Below are 19,294 nucleotides of genomic sequence, written 5' to 3' on the forward strand. Positions count from 1 at the left end.
GAACAAAATCAAATAAAATCAAACTACAACTTGGAACCATTAAAGGCCCTTATTCAAAAACCGTTCCAAAACCAAACCTTTGTGTTAGTCCACATAAAATATGTCATAAATAAATAAAGCATAAAACACCTTGTAACCTAATGAAAACTAGTAAGATTCACTCTTCTCTCATGCCCCATCATGATCATGCTTCAATACCTGAAAAGTTTATCTCTACTTGTTTCCACTACTCTCCATTAGAAATGGGTCATCATAGGGCCAAGGTAAAGACATGGCCAAATACACAAACACACACAATCAGCAAAGCTGAGTACATAAGCGTAAATTAGCCACACTAACATGCTTTCACCTATCAACACACACTTACCTCATTGCACATGTTCACAAGCACACACACCAATCAACAAGACACAATGACTAGACACTAATTAATTCATTTAGCGTTGATTACGCATCGAACGGGTTTCCTCCTCCTAACCTCCCCCAAATAAATTGAGGTTAACTGACACGGGAGCTAACTGTGCCAGCGACAAAACCACTCAAAGGTGGCGGAATTCCTGCGCATAATAATAAATAAAAAGGAATGTACATCGTCCTGTACTCCATTAGAAGTTATGGTTAAATATAAAACCCCATAACTCCCCCCATTGTTCATACTCAAGGTATATACGTTCCAAGAGTTTTGGTGCGTAATCGCTTTCACTTTACGTTATTTACCTTTTATTGGACTTGGTGATGACTCTCAAAAGCATCAGAAAACAATCAACAATAACTATTCAATCAACCAACCAAATTAATTCTGAACACTTAGTGACCACATATTATTTAATGTTGAACCCTTTTTTTAATTCTACCTCAGTGTCAAAGACGTCTTAAACCCATAATGCGCCAAAAATCCTATCCCTCGGTGTTAAAAACACCTTAAGTGCACAAAGGCACCAACATACAATTTATTCCTTGTGTACATAGACACTTATATAGCTCCTTCCTCATGCTTAAGGCATCAATAAAAATTATTTGAACCATAATAAAATTCCTTTTCAATATTCCAAACATAATTAAACATGTAGTTTAATTAATCATGTCTTCTAACATGTCATAAATAAAAATGTGGTTCAAACACAACATGCCCAAAATATAATTTTCCAATCCATAACCATCACAAATAATTCATGCTTCACAATTCAATCACAAACACTACTACAAAAAGTAGCAAAGAGACCCGTTGAAAAATGTTTTACAAACCGCCAAACAACGGGTCTCTAGCTAAGGGGTCTGTCAGATAAACAAACTGCCTCTTTGGAGGGGTCTATTTAAAAAAACATAACAGACCCGTTAATTAAGAAGTCAGGTTTGTCAGACTAGTACTTTGAAAAATTATTTAGAAGGATAAGAGACCTGTTATTGAACATAACAGGTCATTTTGGTGGGGTATCAAACAGACCCCATATGCTACATAACGGGTCTCTTTCTTCTTTTTTTTTTTGAAAAAAAAAATTCTCGTATTTTGAAATTTGAATTTCGTTGCTTTATTGAATTGGCGGAAACTGAAAATGCATTTTGAATAGGTAATTAAACAAACCACATATATTAATTATTGAAATTTACAAATTAATTACTAGAATTTACAAGTGGTAGCTTATTGAATAATTTACAAGTATATACTCCATACAACCATACATTAATAGTGTATCTTGTACTCCGTATTCCTTCCATGATTATCAATAGCATTACCTGTTCAATGATATAAACAATATTAGGAATAATTATGCCCAATAATATAACAGTAGTAGAACAATTATGCAAAATGTTATGTAGTTATATGAAATTAAAATATATCTTGCTAAATTATGAGCCAATAAACAAGTCAATATTCAGTTAAATGAAGAGAAATAATCTATTTAACATTTAAACTAAAAAAAAATTGAAAAAAATCAAATAAAGAAAATAATCTTTTGCTTGATAATTACAAGGCTGCTTCTGAAGCTCGTCATATATAGTGTGAATGTTGATCAACTATAGTAATTTTGTACGAGTACATCAAATATTGATTGAAAATATAAACTAGAATTAGACCACCCTCATCTCCTCTGGTCCTGTTGTTGCCTTTCTAAAGTCTAATATACTCGACTCCCAGCAACCTGCTATTGTTTGATTCTAACCCAGGAAGCCATTAAATCACTAGTAGAAAAAAAGCATTAGGCACCCCCCATATGGCACCGGTTCAGCCTAAACCGGTGCCCAAAACCGGTCTAGAATTGGGCGGGTTTTTACCAAAAGAGAAAAGGCACCGGTTCAGCCTGAACCGGTGCCAAAAATAAAAAAAGGCACCGGTTTGAACCGGTGCCATTCCTTTTTAAAAAAAAAACCGGCTTTTTTTTATTCCATTTATATATAAGGTAAGTCTCAAACCCTAAAGCTAATTCACTCATAAAACACTCTCTATGTTCGCCGCTCATCCTTTCTCTCTTATCCCTTTCTCTTTCATCTCCTCTCATCTCCTCTTTCAATCTCTTTCTCGTTCTCTTTCAATCCCTTCTTTCAATCCCTTTCTCGTTCTCTTTCAAACCCTTCTTTCCATCAAATTTGATTGCATTTTTTTTTATCGATTTCTCGGTTTTTTTTTTTTTTTTTTTGTTTAAGATTTCAATTTTTTTCTGGGCTTTTGATTTTTCTTTCAATTTCAATTTTTCTTTCGATTTCAACTATTTTGATTTCTGGGTGTTTTCGATTTGTGGGTTATTCTGGGTTAATTTTTTTGATTTCGATATTGATTTTTTTTTTCTATTTCTGGGTTTTTTTTTTCGATTTCGATTGTTTTTTTTTTCGTTTTTGATTTTGTTTTTGATTTCTGGGTTAATTTTCGGCTACAATAATCGATTTTGGGTTAATGCATGCGTTTTTGGGTGTTTTTTTTATGGATTTGTTCGAAATTGATTATTTTGGGTTAATACAAGTTGATTTGGGTTTGTTCGAAGTTAATTTTGGGTTTAATTGATTTTATGAGTGTCTTCGAAATTTTTTATGGGTTTCTTCGAATTTTTTTTGGTTTAATCCACCACGAACACATGCATGAGCAAGGTTAGGGTATTATTTCTTGATTTTAATTCGATTTATTTTTTATTTTCTGGGTTTTTAATTGATTTTCGAATTTTGTTTTATTTTAATCGATTTATTTGTTATTTTTATCGATTTTAATTTGTTTTTTAAGTGATTTTCAATTTTCTGGTTTGGTTAATCGATTTTTTAACTTATTTTAATTCGATTTTTTTTTAATTTCTGGGTTTTTTCTCTCGAAATTTTTTTATTCTCTGGGTTTTTTTTCTTCTGATTTTCGATTTTAATTTTTATTTTAATCGGTTTTTTTCTTCTAAGTTTTTTTATATATTTTTATTTTTTGATTTTGATGTTCTGGGTTTTTTTTTCTAGGTTTTAAACTGATTTTCTTTTCTTTTTTTTTTTTCCGATTTTCTGGGGTTTTTATTTTTTATTTTTTTCGCAGCTAAATCATGTTAATCGATTCATTTTGGTTGTTTTAATTGGTGCAGGTATATGGATTTAGATCTTAAATTGAAGAATCAAGATACAAGTATATTGTGAAGTTGTAATTTTTTTTTTTTTGTGATTTATATTGTAATTTCATTTATTTATTTATATGTTGTAATTTTTTTTTTTGATTTATATACTGTAATTTTTTTATTGATCTATACTGTAATTTTTTTGATCATATATATATATTGAATAGATTGAATTATATTGATTGTGATGTTCGATTCATATTTGGTATTCTCATTTAATTCTAGTTTATTTAATTTAAAAAAAAAAAAATTGATTATTGGGGGGTTTTTGGCACCGGTTAACCGGTGCCAAAAACTTTATAATATTTTTTTGTGGGCCTTTTTGGCACCGGTTAACCGGTGCCAATTTCGATTTTTGGCACCGGTTTGAACCGGTGCCTTTTTGGCACCCCTCACATAGGCAGCGGTTCAAACCGGTGCCTTAGACTGGGTTTGAACCGCTGCCAAATGCCTTTTTTCACCTAGTGAATGGTTAAAAAAAAAAAAAAAAAAAAAAAAAAATCAACACCACTAGACTACCTCCACACCCATATAAACCACCCTTAACGGCCCAACCCTCCTAAATACCCTAGCCACCGCCACTGCCTCACCGCCAAAAACAATCTAAAGCTACACCCCAACAACCCCCATAAAACCATACTCACCCAAAATCCAAAATCAAAACGACCACCTTGAAAAAACTTGTTTTTACCCACTAAAAAAACTGCAAATTCTACTACTACACAATCTTCCGACCGACCTTTCTCATATAGATCTACGAACCTTATCTCGAAAACTTTGATCCGGATCTCAATTATTAGAGCGCAAATTATACAATCACATGATTTTTCAATAGATCCAACAAAAGGATTATAATCAATATAATGTAAAGAAAAAATTGAGAGTATAAATAGAAAAAAAAACCTGTGTTCATTGTTACCAACATCTTTATCTTTGGAGTTATTTCTGGGTTGTGACGAATCATCATCTGGGGTTTTGAAAGGCTCTTGAGTTGTTCTAAGAGCTCTCAATCTCTCTCATCTCAATTACTACTTTTTGTTCAATTGAATCTTCTTCTGTCGCCATCAATGCATGCTCAAATTACTTCAGTATTTATAAATTCAGGTAATGAGGATTTTTTTTTTGACAAAGGTAATGAAGATAGAATAACAAAGATGATTTCAATGTATGGGCTTTAGAAAAGGGGCGTTGATAACTAAGAATGAAATCAGAGAGAGAGAAGGGAAGAGATAAAGAGTCAGTTATGGGAGTGGAGGAAATGAAGCCACAAAATATAAGCTATGATATAAAATAATTTAGAAGGTAAGAGACCCATAAGTCTGACAACGGGTCTGATAGAATTCTATTATTTTTTTCCATCCCAAAAATAGTGGGCCCTACCGCATTTTAGAGACCCGTTAGGTTTCACAACGGGTCTCTTGTATCTCCTCTTAATAAATTGGTGGGACCTGCTGCACATAAGAGACCCGTTAGCACTAATATTAGATCTCCTATATCAAACAGACCCATAATTTAGATGACGGGTCTCACAAAAGGGGTCCTTTTTCCAGATTTTGTAGTAGTGAAACACCATAAATTCACAATTACATACATAAACCTTAGCATGATACTACTTGTAATTGATTGAAATCAAACCTAGCATGATTCTACATCATCAAAATATGCTAAATACGCGTACGTACCTTGAGTACGTTTTTAAAATTGCCACGACTAGTAGAAATTGCTTACTTCAAAGTCTCCTACACATTAAATCCATAATAGAGTATTAATATCCACTCTAAACAAATTTCCAGCAATATATACTATTTTAAAACCCCTCATAATTTAATTAGAATAAGCTGAAACTATATTTAAAACACCATAATTAAGTCCCAATTAATGGGTAATTAAAATTTCTTCAAGAAACATAATATCAAGTGTTCTACATAAAATTCCAGCACTTTATTATAATTAAAACTTGCTGTGATTAAGTTTTAAAACACTTAAAACAAAGGTCTACCCTATTATACATCATAATCCTTCAATAACTCATGAATCAAGAACCTAGGGTTTCAAAAATTGGGGCTTTTTAATTAAAAACCAAATCTGAAAATTAATTAACACAATTACAATAACCAAACATCAAAATTAAATCTCCAAACTCATAATTTACAATTAGACTAAAGCCTAGATTAGTTTTGGGTAATAAAGATTTGATTTTTAAAAAAGAAAAACCCTTTTTTTTCGAAAATAGTGGCTGCCGATAGCAGGTCGGCGCCACTGCCGGTGGTCGCCGCTGCTGTCGGCTGGTGCTGGTGGTCGGCGGCCCACCGGTGGTGGTGCGCACAAGAAGGGGAAGGGAAAGAGAGAGAAAAAGAAAGAAGAAAATAAAGAGGAAAAGGGAGAGAAGTTTACCTTGGGTTTTCTCCACTCTGGGCAAAGTTGAATTGCCTCATAAGAGGGATATTTATACCCCCTTCTCTATCACCCCTTTTACCCTAAACTTTCCTCCTTTAGTTTTTCCTAATCCCTTCTCTACTAAAACTTGTTAAAAATCATAATTTCTTAAAATAAAACCCCAACTTCTATTAATTAATTAATTAAACAAACTTTCCTTTAGTAAAATATTCCAAATTTACATGGGATAAATAATTAAAACATCATAATTAAAATGCTAGAATTATTTAAATACCCTTATAAAATATATACTCCCTCCGTCCCCGAATGATAGTCACTTTTGGGTGAAAATAACAGGAATTAAGGAGAAATAAATAAAGTACATGGGAACTAAAATTCAATCATTTGCAAAACAAAAAGAAGAGAGAGAAACTCATTGTCATTAAAAAGGGAGACAACTCATTCAATTAAGGCACAAGTACAAAGGCAAATATGAGGTTATTTTGGGAAGCACATATAATACATCCAAAAAAAATGAGGGTATATAGGTCATTTTGTGTTATTGTATGGGACCTAAAATTGTGAAATGTGACTAACATTTTGGGTGTCCAAAAATGAAAATAGTGACTATCATTCGGGGACGGAGGGAGTATATTTTAGATAAAATACGTATAAAAATAGGGGGTATTACACATACTTCCTCCGTTTTTTTTATTATTGCAAATTTGCAACATAGGGATTGGGTACAAATATTTGGTAGTGGAAAAAAGTAAGTGAGATAAAGGTAAAAATACAATATTGCCTGTGTGACATATTGTTAAACTAAAAAGTAAGTGTGAAAAAGCAAGGGTATGTTAGGTATTTATAGTGTGAACACAAATAATTTTTTTCCTAAAGAGGAAACGGTGCAATATTTGTGAAACATCCTAAAAAGGCAAGTGATGCAATAATAAAATAACGGTGAAAGTATATTGTCAATTATAAAAGTCAAAATGATGTAAATTTTACTTAGGACGTACGTAACTATTTTCTAAATTAAGAAAAAAAAGTTGTGTTTAGGTCATTTGGTTTAAATGATATTTAATGAACTTATATTATATGTACTAAATTAAATTATTTTTTTTAGAGTAATGTTATATGTAACCCTTAAGACTAAGAACAAATATTTAATAAATTTTCTAAGAAAATAAGTCGCAAAAACGGAGAGCCCTTGAAAGTTAAATTTAAAGTGATTGTGCTATTGGCAATATTCATTAATTAAAGTATAATAACGTAAATATCTTAATAGTATTACGGAGAGTCGGAGAACATAGTTAAAGCTAAGATTTTGGGCCCAATAAGTAAACAACTGTATAATGAATGTATGGACCAACTTGGAAGTTGTATATGGATTATATGGGTCCACATTTGGGAAGGGGAACAAGGCAATGAAACACTAGGTCCCATGCATCGCCGCCCGTCAAATAGCCTTCTATCTCATATTGCTTTGCCCCATAAACCACTTTTCAATTTCAACTCAAACATTATAACTTCCTGATCTTGTACATTTTTCACCCGACCCGTTTAGCAACCAGTAGTAAATTATGATAATGAAAATGAATTTTAAATGTAAATGAGAAATAAATTAACATTATAATTTACATAGTAATGTCATTTCATCCTCAACCATGTATTTTTTCCCCATTAATATTCATTACTACAGATATTATGTACGGGAAAAAAAAAATGTACGAATAAAAAATTTCTAATCAAAAGAAAAATAGTCACTCTAGATGAGCTAACATTATCATGAGAATAAATCTTGATTTTCCTTGCTAATTTACATATAAATTCATTCTCATTACAATCATTTATATGACACCTATCACAGGGACAGTTAGTAAGGAGCATCAATTTTGCAAATGATTGATTTGAAATCATGTTTAACCGCTATATATGATTATAACGAGCTCAAAATTATTATCATCATTATTATTATTATTATTATTATTATTATTATTATCTCAAAAACAAAAGTCATACAACTAACAATAAATTATTATTATTATTATGATTATTATTATACAAAATTACAAAGTAGTTAAGAATCTTATTGACCTAGTGCCTTTAAAAACAAAAAAGTCAATGCGGCATGAGTTCTTGATATAATTAAAGGTGTGATTTAGTCACTTATTTTCACTTAGAACCCAATTTTCTTTGTCTTATCTTCTTTGAACATTTTTTTCTAAAATAAGTGAAAAATAAATAAATTATGGAGGTCCAAAACCCTTTAATAATGGAGGGAAATCCGAAAATGTAAGCAATAGACGCATCTATATACTTGTATAAACTTCTAAAGTGCTCCTATGCTGTACGAATCTTTGTTCATTTCTATACCACTCGTGTATTAGGAGAATCTAAGTAATTTGTGATTTAGCAATAGCAGCTCATAGTTTGCTGCAAGTTACAGTACAACATAACTCCAAACGATGCTTATTCGGTGATTCCCTTATGAAATCAGCTTTAATTAAATTAATATGTAACAAAATGCCGTCCATAATTATTAAATTCCAGATGCTTCTAACAAATTGTAATTTTTAATCATCTGACATTTTGTTTATACTCTTGTGATCACGTCAAACAGCTCAGCTACTTCTCAAATTGGATCATTTAACTACCATTTACAGTAGGTTGTCGAATATTACACTATGATTATTGATTATCTAAGATTATTGCAATTATTTGAGTAATGGATTACGTCTTGGTATCAATATCACTATTATTAATGTTACAATTATCTTAACATTACGTATTCTTTATATTCTCCTTGTGTCTCATCAAGGGGTGCGTCTGTCTGACTGCCGAACATGTTTAATACAGAGTGGTCGATCGCACAGGACTCTATAAGTGAAACTACTATAAAAGGGCCTAGATTTTAAATTTAGTAACATATTTTTCTTCAAAAAAAATGATTTTAGGGCTCAATTTAATAAAATTGCACTGGACCATCTTCACTATTAACTTTTGTAGCCCGCCTCCGGTCTCATCTCACGTGACAGCCTGTTATCCATACGTACATATAATCACTTTTTTATGGGATCCATACATATAATCATAAAATTATAAAAGTTTATATAGTCATATAAATAAATACTAATAGTATATGAACTTCGTAGCTTAATTTAGTTTTAGCTCTAAACTATTGAAAAAGTTCTAGATTTTGAAAACAAAAATATTCCAAAAACAATAATAATTCTACAACACCCAATTCTACAATCCATAAGCATGAAAAAGGTAAAATTTCTAACACATTTTATAGTTTTTCTTAAAAAAACAGAGCACATCATGATCCCATATCATAATTTTTTCTCATACTCCATACATTATAATTTAGAAATTTAATAGCATAGTTTACCTTAATTATTCATGAAATAGTAAGATAATAGGTGAGGGAACATAACCTTAATAAACCCTTAAGACAAAGGATTGATAATAATTAGGGAGTGGCTAATAATCACTTATTCTTTTTGTGGCTTTAAATAACATCCAAAAATTGATGACAGTTAACCACCTAGTTACAGCAATAATGCTTTACTTTTTAACGAAAATCAAGTGTACACCTACTAAATGGGCCCAACTTTGATGATAAATACCCAATTTTTCAAATTTAATTTAGTTTAAAATGAAATCAGCTCCAAAATTAGACTAAAACCGCTAAAAAAACACAACGAATCTTCTGATGATGCGTCTGTGACAAACTCATCCATCACCGAACGTGTAACCCAGTCATCTCCCTCCCTCCCTCCCTCCCTTCTCCATTATTTCACAAACAAACATTCTCTCTCTCCTCCTTTTATTCTAGAGAGAGAAAATCAGATTATATTTTCTGATCCCGAGTTCTTCTTCATCTTCAAGCTTCAACAATGGAGATGGACTCGGGGGCTGACTCAGTGAGTTCAACACCGCGCTCAGTCCACCATAAACACCCTCTTTCCGACGATAAATCGGTGGTTCGACTCATGGTTAGCTTCGGCGGTAAAATCCTTCCTCGTCCTCACGACAATCAGCTTCGTTACGTCGGTGGTGATACCAGAATCGTCGCCATTAATCGTACCTCTACTTTCTCTCTCCTACTTTCCAAGCTCTCGAAGCTTCTTTCGTCCCCTCAAAACAACAACAACAACAACAACAACTCGACCTCTTCCTCAACCTCCGTTGCTAACGCCACCGCCGCCGTTGACTTCACCGTGAAATACCAGCTTCCCAACGAAGAACTCGACGCTTTGATTACAGTTTCGACGGATGAAGACGTCGAAAATATGATGGAGGAATTCGACAGATTATCAACATCAGCAACGAATAAGATCCCGCGGTTGCGGCTTTTTCTGTTTCCGGATACGAATGAAGGAGGAGTTTCTAGAACTTCGAGTATCGCGTCGCTTCTAGATGGTTCTAGGAAGAGGGAGAATTGGTTTCTCGACGCTTTGAACGGCGGTTCTACTGGCGGCGGATTGGAAAGAGGAAGATCAGAAGCGTCGTCAATTGTTTCGGAAGTTCCAGATTATTTATTCGGGTTAGAAAGCTCCGATGAACCACCTCAACCTCCTGCTAAATTCAGGAACCGGTCTGGGTTAGCTGAACCGAACCCCGGTTCAGCTCCTGGTTCACCGGCTTTCGGTTCGGCTTCTTCTGCACCGTCTATGCCTAACCTTCCACCAGTTAAGACTAAACCGGAGAAAACTAATATGCATTCGGTTGATGACGGGGGTGAACCGGTTCATGTTAGCGGTCCAATATGGAGTCATAATGTTAACCCGAGTTCACCTTACCGGGCTCATGCGGTTCAGCAGCAGCAGCCTGTACCGGTTTATTATGTTCAGGCACCCGGGTCAGGGCCGGGTATGATTCCTTCTCATAGGAATGTGGTTCCGGTTTCGGTTCCGATTCAAGGGCAGTATATGGCTCAATATGGGCCGGGTCCGGTTCAGGTTCCAGTTGGGTATCCGGGTCAGGGTCAGAATCCGGGTCAAATGTATGAGATGCAAATGCAAGGGAATATGATTCAAAGTCAGGGTTTAAGTGGGATGAACCAGCCTGTTTATTATGGGGTTAATAATGGTGGTATGGTTGCTACTTATCCGGGTACGAATATGCCTATACATGGAGATGATGATGGATCAAAGGGTCGAACTTATCAAAGTTGAAATACTCCATCGGTTTCAAAATAATTAGTAACGTGACAATTAAATCCAGAGAAACGTATAGATTGTTTAAAAAGAGTTGTCAATTATAATTTGCTATAGTAGTTCATAAAAAAGCTTCATCATACTCCGTAGTATGATACGGTGTTTTAGTAAAAGTGTGCAGCAAATCTTGTTTTTGCTTATTTTTGTTGATTTTTGGCTAAGTAAGTATGTTGTTTTTGTTGAAGTTATGGTTCTTCTATGTGAAGATTAAAAGGAAAGGAGAAATATCATTATTATTTTATATTGTATATATAAAAGAAATTTGGTGAAGGTTTACCAATTGTAAAGAATTTTGGGAGTTCAATAGTTCATTCATTTCATTGTTAATTTTGGGCAAATAAAGTGGAAAGCTAAAACTGTTGTTGGTATTATTGAAGCTGTCCATACAAATAAGCATCATTTTACATGGCATTGGTGCATTATCATTTTGTGAGGGGCCTAACTTCCAAAGGGCCAATTTCCATAATAAAATGTTTGTTTGTTACTTTGTTTAGCGGGGTTGTTTTTACAAATCCTTTGTATTTTAAGTACTTAGGTCTTGTTCATTTTAGCTTAATTTCAGTTCAGTTCATTTCAATTTTTAATTCCCTTCTCTCATAAAATGTACATTTTAGCTCTATTTAGTTCAGTTCAGTTCTGTTCAACTCCAATCAATTCAGTAGATGTGAACAGACCCTTAATATTAAGGATCATTGAAGAAGTATAGGTGTTTTAAATTGTACAAGTATATATATTATATCTCTATTTTTGAACTCATTTAACTTATAAAAACTATCATTAAAAAATACAAGTAATTTGGAATAAGTCAACCAAAAATCTACATGATTATTTATCATAGCATGCTATCATAGCCAATACAGAAAGTAAGGGATAAGGTGAAGTAAACTTTTTAAATTTAACTAAAAACATGTAATGGACTAATGGGACATTAGTTTGAACTTTGGACTAGACTAGTATTTAATTGTCACATGACTATCCAAAACAAGCTAACAATATCAGACAAAGCGAGTTATAAAGGAGAAGGCATTTAAATGGTTACATCAACAAGCTCCTGGTAACGTCAATATAGCCTCCATTGTAGAAACACTCTCTTGGCCAATAGAAACAAACATCATCCCTCCATCTTCGTTCTTTTGGCTCATCGAACTGCCCTTGTTTAGATGAGAGCTTAACCGATTCCAACTGTAAGTAGAACTATAGTGGGCTGTGTCACAGATTTCTGCATACACCTACAATTCATATTTTTTATTTTACTTTTAAAAAAATCGGGTGTACAATAATTATTCGCAAACTTTCATATCATCACATGGGGCTAGAGTTTAGGAGGAATTTTAAAGGGAGGAAAGTTAGACATTTGTAAATGTATAACATTGATTAAAATATTACTAAAACACATGATAGAGAGAGAAAAGAGGAGAGAGATAGGAAGAGAGAGGTCTGTAGGTGAACCCCGCCTATTTTTTGGTCGGATTGTATTACGTGATGGGGGACCACATGTTGATTGTTCCACTGAAAGTTTGTATGGTATCATTGAATCCTCAGTGATACTATTTATGCATAAATTTTGTACAAATGAATGCATATATAATACCATTATGTGCATATATAGTATCAGTGCATATTCAGTGGTACCATTTGATCATCCAATGATACCAGAATATGCATTCATTTGTACATATGTATAATTACATGAATACCCCTTGTTATGCATTTGTAAATGTCTAACTTTCCTCCATTTCTAGTTCCTCATAGTCTAGACCTGGCAATCCTGACCCAGACCCGACCTGAATGACCCGAAATTGACCCAAAAACATTGACCCAAAACTCGAAATTGACCTGACCCGACCCGAAAATAAAGTTGACCCGATCCTGACCTGACACTCGAATTGACCTGACCCGAAGTTGACTTGATTCGAAATTGACCCGAATTGTTTGACCCGAACAGACCCGATACCCGAAATTGACCCGAACAAACCTGATACCCGAAATGTCCTGAACTAAAATTACCTTATAATTGAACTTAAAATGCCTTAGCTTGTACCAAAAATAACTTAAATTGTTCATCTTTAATCGTAGATAAGCTCATAAACTGAATTGGTAGTGTTGTTATAACAGTAACAAAATATATACATGCATACAACATATAAAATTATTGATTTGAGCTTGATTCACAAATGAAACAACCCGAACTGATTTTGACTTGACCCAAAAATGACCCAAACATACTTGACCCGAAATTGACCCGACTCGACCCAAAATAACTCGACCCGAAAGTGACCAGACCCAAACCCGAACCGAATGATCCATTTGCCGGGTCTAGACTAAACATGTACGTTTGATCAGAGGTTACTCAGTCAAATAAGGGAGGGAGGGGGTGGGATCGCCGGATAAATTTTAACTTTGATAGGTACCAAAATAAAACAAAATTTTAGATGGGTATCAAAAATCAAACTATTTTCTAGATACTAAAAGTCAAAAATTCCTAAAAAAAATACTTTTTTTTTTTTTTTTTTTTTTTTTTTGGTGTTATACCCGGTTCAACCTTTGGACTAATCCGGATTTGGGATCAGTTATGGATGGTTAGGTTCCACTCCCTTCCAAATTGTTGTTGCGGGTGATCGAACACAGGTCCTCTATACAAGTTCAGTCTCAATCACCACTGCACCAATAACCAATTGGTAAAATTGAATTTATTAAGTACACATTGAAATATAATCTAATAAGAATACAAGATATCATTTGCCTATGTTTATTCCTATCTTTAAATAACGAATGTTAGTCAAATCAATGTTATCATTATGCAGAAACTATTTACTAAATTTTATGATAAAATTGAAGATTGATTATTGATTAACAACTTTTCTCTTGTATAAATAAATTCCAAAAATTGAGTCCTTAGTTAATGACAGAATCAATCTCAAGTATCAAACGTTAATTAAACATTAGAACTTCAAAAATTATGATTACCTTGTTGATGTTGATCCTGATGGGATCATAGTTCGATGCTTTATTATTTATTATTAATCCAAGATATAAGCTAGTGTCGTTGTTGCCCATCTATGTTGTTGCCTTGATACGCAACAGCGGCAGTAGGAGCACTACTCATAGGTCGACCCAATTCTTTGGTATGCACAAAGACACCCCATTGTCCATTCAAAATAATTACGGGCAAAGGCGTTTCGCCGATGCCTCCAATCCAATTATGGTACTTAAACAATCTTATGGGATCACCCGTTGCATTGTAAATCATACACATTGTAGCAATGCTACGGTCGCTGTCTACGTAACGACCTTCTAGAGATAAGGCGAAGGCGCGAGCATTGATGTCCTTACCGTCTGCATTCTTCATCTCCATCGCTTTCTTGGCTCGATCGTTTTGGGTTATTACCTTGTTTTGGTAATCGGTTGTGATGGGAACTCCAAAGACGTTGCACGCCATATTTTAAAGTAATTACGGCTTAAGTTGATTTTGTTTTTGAAGGAAAATCAATAAATCAAAGTGGTATCCTTGTATCTAGATTGACTTTAGAGTCCCCGATTGATTTATAAAGGAGTTGATGTTCACAAAAAAGAAAAAAAAAAAGAATAGAAGAATAAATAAAAATAAAGGAGTTGATTTTAGTCATATTTCTTAGCTACTTACACAAGTTTCCTATCATTATGCAATTTTTTTTTTTTTTTTTTTTTTTTTTTTTTTTTTTTTTTTAATTTTAAAAGAGAGCCTCAAGGATAGATGATGTAGACTAAATTTGATCCTAAATCTTGAATTTGACCTTTGAAACTTTAACCAGTTAAATTAGTTCAACCAACCAATCCAATATTATCTTTAGAGCTAGTTGATACACATAATTTCTTATTAATAATAGCTAATATATTATTACTTCGTATTTATTGCTGATCACGATGACTATTATGCTCGATCTTGGATATTAGGTAATAAAACTGTCATATGTGTTGGGCCCGTATTATCAAGTGATCCAATGCAATTAGGGCACCATTTTATGATCAAAGGATGCACTAAATCAATCAAAACGACCTAATTGGAACAAGTATGGCAAGTGAGATTAAAATATCAATCATGAAGATACTTGCCAAGAATACACCTTCTGAACAGGGAAATAGAATAAAATCAAGAGGATCTCCCACGTTTGAATATATTTGACACCTTTGTAACCCTATTATTCCTAGGTATAAGTAGCATAGCTAGACATTATAATACTTAGATATACACACTCATACATCAATATAAATTGATTATTCTACTTATTCTCTCGGAACTGTGTCTTTGCTGAACAACGAAGTCTATCCTTTCTCAATATTGTATCTCTAAACTCAATCTCTTTTGATATAATTATTTACTTACTGCTTTATAATTGCTCTTGGTTACACTACAAGAAAATAACCTTTTCGTAGCGATTATTTTAACCTTTAGTATCGATTGTAATTGCAACAAAAAGCTTTCCCAACGAATGGTCATTCGATACAATATCCCTCGTTGCCTTAGCCTTTAGTTTTTTTTGAAAGAAAGTTTGGAGATTATATTAAGTCAAGGTCCACCAAAGTGTGTAGGCTTTGGGGAAAGGAGTTCGTACAAATACTCTCCATCTCCGAACTAGTATCCCACCTAGCAACATAATGGGCAACAGTATTCCCATTTCGTTTAATGTGATTGCAAGAAAAGGAAGTAAAACACTCACTTAACCGAATTACATCACCATAAATTAAGTAAATTGGAGCATCTCCACACTTCTTTGTCTTGATAGCTTGCACAACCACCTGCGAATCACCCTCAAGAATTATCCTATCAAAGCCCAACTGTCTTGCAACCTCCAAACCATATCTTGCAGCACCAGCTTCAGCAATCAAAGGCGTACAGGTAGCTTATGTTCTCTTCACAGCCGCAGCAAGAAGGCATCCATTGGAGTCCCTAAAAACAGCACCAAACTGAGCACCGCTGCCACTTGGAATATGCGCATCCACATTCACTTTAACCGCGCCAGGCGGGGGAGGAGACCACTGTATAGCAGTAGCAGCAATATGTCGCAAAACAGGCCCCCTCACCTTTGCTTGATAGTTCACATAGTCAGAGCACACTCTGATGAAACCCACAGCCATATCAATGGCATTGACAGACAACCCACCATTAAAAATGTGAGAGTTGCGGCAGTGCCACGCAGCCCAAGCTAGTGACGCAAAAATTCGCAACTCCTCCTTGCTAACAGTCCTTGCTACCCAGCAAAATTTCTCGGCAAAAGATGTGTTCGGACCAGCTTCAATCACCTCTGTAAACTCACTGCATCTCCAAATAACAGTCGCGTATTTACACTCGAAGATTGAGTATAAAATCGTTTCCTCAGTTGCTCCACAGATTTGACAGCTCCTATTAGCACTAATGTGGCGTTTGAAGAGCACATCCGAGACTGCCATCTGCCCCTTACACGCCCTCCAAATGAAATGCTTGAGCTTAGGCGGCCCATCCAAATTCCACACCATATTCCAAACTTCATCAGTGTTCAACCCCTGCAGCAGCTCCAACGATCTTATGTACCCAAGTCTTCCCAGCCAATAACCACTTCTAACAGTGTACATACCGCTCGAAGTAGGCCACCAATAATGACAGTCAGGGGGGAAAGAATTAGACAAAGGAACCTGCATAACAGCTTGTTTATCACTCTCAGAAAAAACAGAATCCAAAGTCTCCATACACCAGCAACCCTTCTCATAATCAATTAGCTCGCAAACTCTAAGGTCAAGATTGCTATCAGCCCTAGGAGTTGGAATAAAATGTGACCCATCCCCATGAAGCCAAGCATCATCCCATACACGAATTGAAGTCCCATTTCCAACTCTCCACTTTAAACCATCTAAGAGAAGAGCTTTAGAACCCCAAATACTTCTCCAACTATAGCTCGGGTCATACCCTCTTGTTGCATTTAAAAAATCAGAATTCTTAAAATATCGCGCTTTAAGAACACTGTAAAGAAGTGAGTTCGGATTGTTGCATAGGCGCCATCCTTGCTTGGCCAGCAATGCTTGATTAAACACACGAAGATCCCGGAAACCCATCCCTCCCATCGACTTTGGAAGACAAAGATACTCCCATTTTTGCCAGTGCATTTTCCTTGTTGTACCATTAGATCCCCACCAAAACTTTGCTAACAGGGCATGCATTTCGTCAATTAGGCCATCGGGAATCCTAAATATGCTCATCATATACGTAGGAATTGCTTGAGCGACCGCTTTTATTAACACCTCCTTCCCCGGTCTCGAGAGTAATTTCTCTTTCCACCCCTGCAATTTTTTCCACATTCTTTCTTTCAAAATCCCAAAAATAGCTTTCTTTGATTTTCCGATGATAGTAGGCAAGCCAAGGTATTTCTCATGTTTATCAACTTCTCGAACTCCAAGAGTATCAATAATTTCCTTTCTCCTTAGCCTTTAGTAGTGGTTTTCAATATCGCTGGGGTTGGCCTCAATAATCGATACGAAAAACTACATCCAATCGTGGTGATTATTGTAGCGATTACAATCGCTATAAATGTTTAACTCATTTTCTTCAAAAAAAAAAAAAAAAAAAAACATGCGTATGATCTTTACAAGATTCGAACATGCAACCTCAAACTCTTATATTAAATGTTTCACCAATAGGCTATGACATATTTTATGTATTCTTTGTCAAACAATATTTATATATCTAGTGTTGAAAAGGCTTTTCATACCGATTTTTAGGATTTAGTGGCGATTGTAAATGATACGATTTCTCAAAATTATATAAATGTGTAAAAATAGTGTGGATATGTATTATTATGCTTTCCGTATCGATTTTATATGGGAAAACCATGGCGATTGTAAAAATGATACGACATCCTTAATTATTTCACAAACATACTTGCATATTGTATCGAATGAACAATCGCTACGAAAAGTGATTTTTCTTGTAGTGTTATTGCATTTGATATTTGTGGTTTGATTGTTATCACCCCTAAATCCCTAAGAAAATTCCTAGTTCCTAGTTCCTAGATGTCCTTACTAAGATTTGCCTAAACAATACGGATTAGTACATGGGAGGCCTAACAAATTAAAAAGAGGACCCTCAAAATTCATGATCACACGTCGTTGCAGCAACAGTTAACTACTCGTATTCCGCACCAAATGAAACCAAACTAAAAGCAAGTCTTTGTAAGACATACTTCCTCTGTTTTTTTTTACTTGACCTGTTTCTTTTATCACGCTTGCCAATGCAAAACTTTAACGATCAATAACTTAAATTCTCCATAAGTAAAAATTATAAAAGTGATATATTATGATAGTACTTATAGAGACGAATCCAAAAAGATCATATATGAATATATTTTTCCTTACATATTATTCACAAAAGACGGTCAAAGGAGGGGCGGTGAATAGTGTAAAAGTCAAAGCGGGTCAAGTAATAAAGAACGGAGGAAGTAGGAAAGTTAATCTTAGAATCATGTCTAGGATGGATAACATTAAGTCACATAAATGTTATCCATTTTCTAAGTCTTGCAAAACAAAGCAAGAGTTCACTAGGTACTCTGTACATGATAATAATTTATATATAAGTAATAGAGAGTATGTGGATAGTAAACAGTTTCACATATTCTGCATACATAAAAGATCAGTAATTGTAAATGAAATTCCATGATAAAAATCAGGAGACATCATGCTCAAGTGGAACTTGTGCCTTTGTGAGATGAACCAATTAACAACAACATACTCGTACTAAAAACAATCCATACGAGGCACGACTCGTACGTCATAGACTCGTAGCACATTAAACATCAATCCAAATATAAATTGTACGTCGTAACACAACGAAACGGAATCCTAATATGAATTGACAAGTACTAGGAAAGAGACATAATACCGAATTGCTTATTATGATGTTGAACTCCTAAACAAAAGAAAACCTCGTAATATATATAGACTGTTAAATTGAAACTATGAAAGAATAATTCGTTGAAAATTGAATGGTCTTAAACTTTAATACTCCCTCCGTTTCAATTTGTTAGTCCCATATACTATTTTGGGCGTTTCAAAAAGATCTAACCATATTGAATATATTCTACTTTTAACTTAGTTTTTATTTTCTATTTT

At 34.2% G+C, this 19,294-nt stretch overlaps 1 protein-coding gene and 1 pseudogene across 1 annotated transcript; one reads left to right on the top strand and one right to left on the bottom strand.

Moving 5' to 3' along the window:
• The first annotated feature begins 9,735 nt into the window (after positions 1–9,735).
• LOC145636330 (uncharacterized) lies at positions 9,736–11,483 on the top strand. Its single transcript, XM_081687861.1, has one exon. It carries the CDS (start codon positions 9,857–9,859, stop codon positions 11,135–11,137), a length of 1,281 nt encoding a protein of 426 aa, XP_081543987.1. The 5' UTR covers positions 9,736–9,856; the 3' UTR covers positions 11,138–11,483.
• Positions 11,484–14,216: 2,733 nt separating this feature from the next.
• LOC145637254 (23 kDa jasmonate-induced protein pseudogene) lies at positions 14,217–14,618 on the bottom strand (annotated as a pseudogene).
• Positions 14,619–19,294: the final 4,676 nt, after the last annotated feature.

Source organism: Chenopodium album, chromosome 6, assembly GCF_948465745.1.
Source record: "Chenopodium album chromosome 6, dcCheAlbu1.1, whole genome shotgun sequence".
Classification (NCBI taxonomy): domain Eukaryota; kingdom Viridiplantae; phylum Streptophyta; class Magnoliopsida; order Caryophyllales; family Amaranthaceae; genus Chenopodium; species Chenopodium album.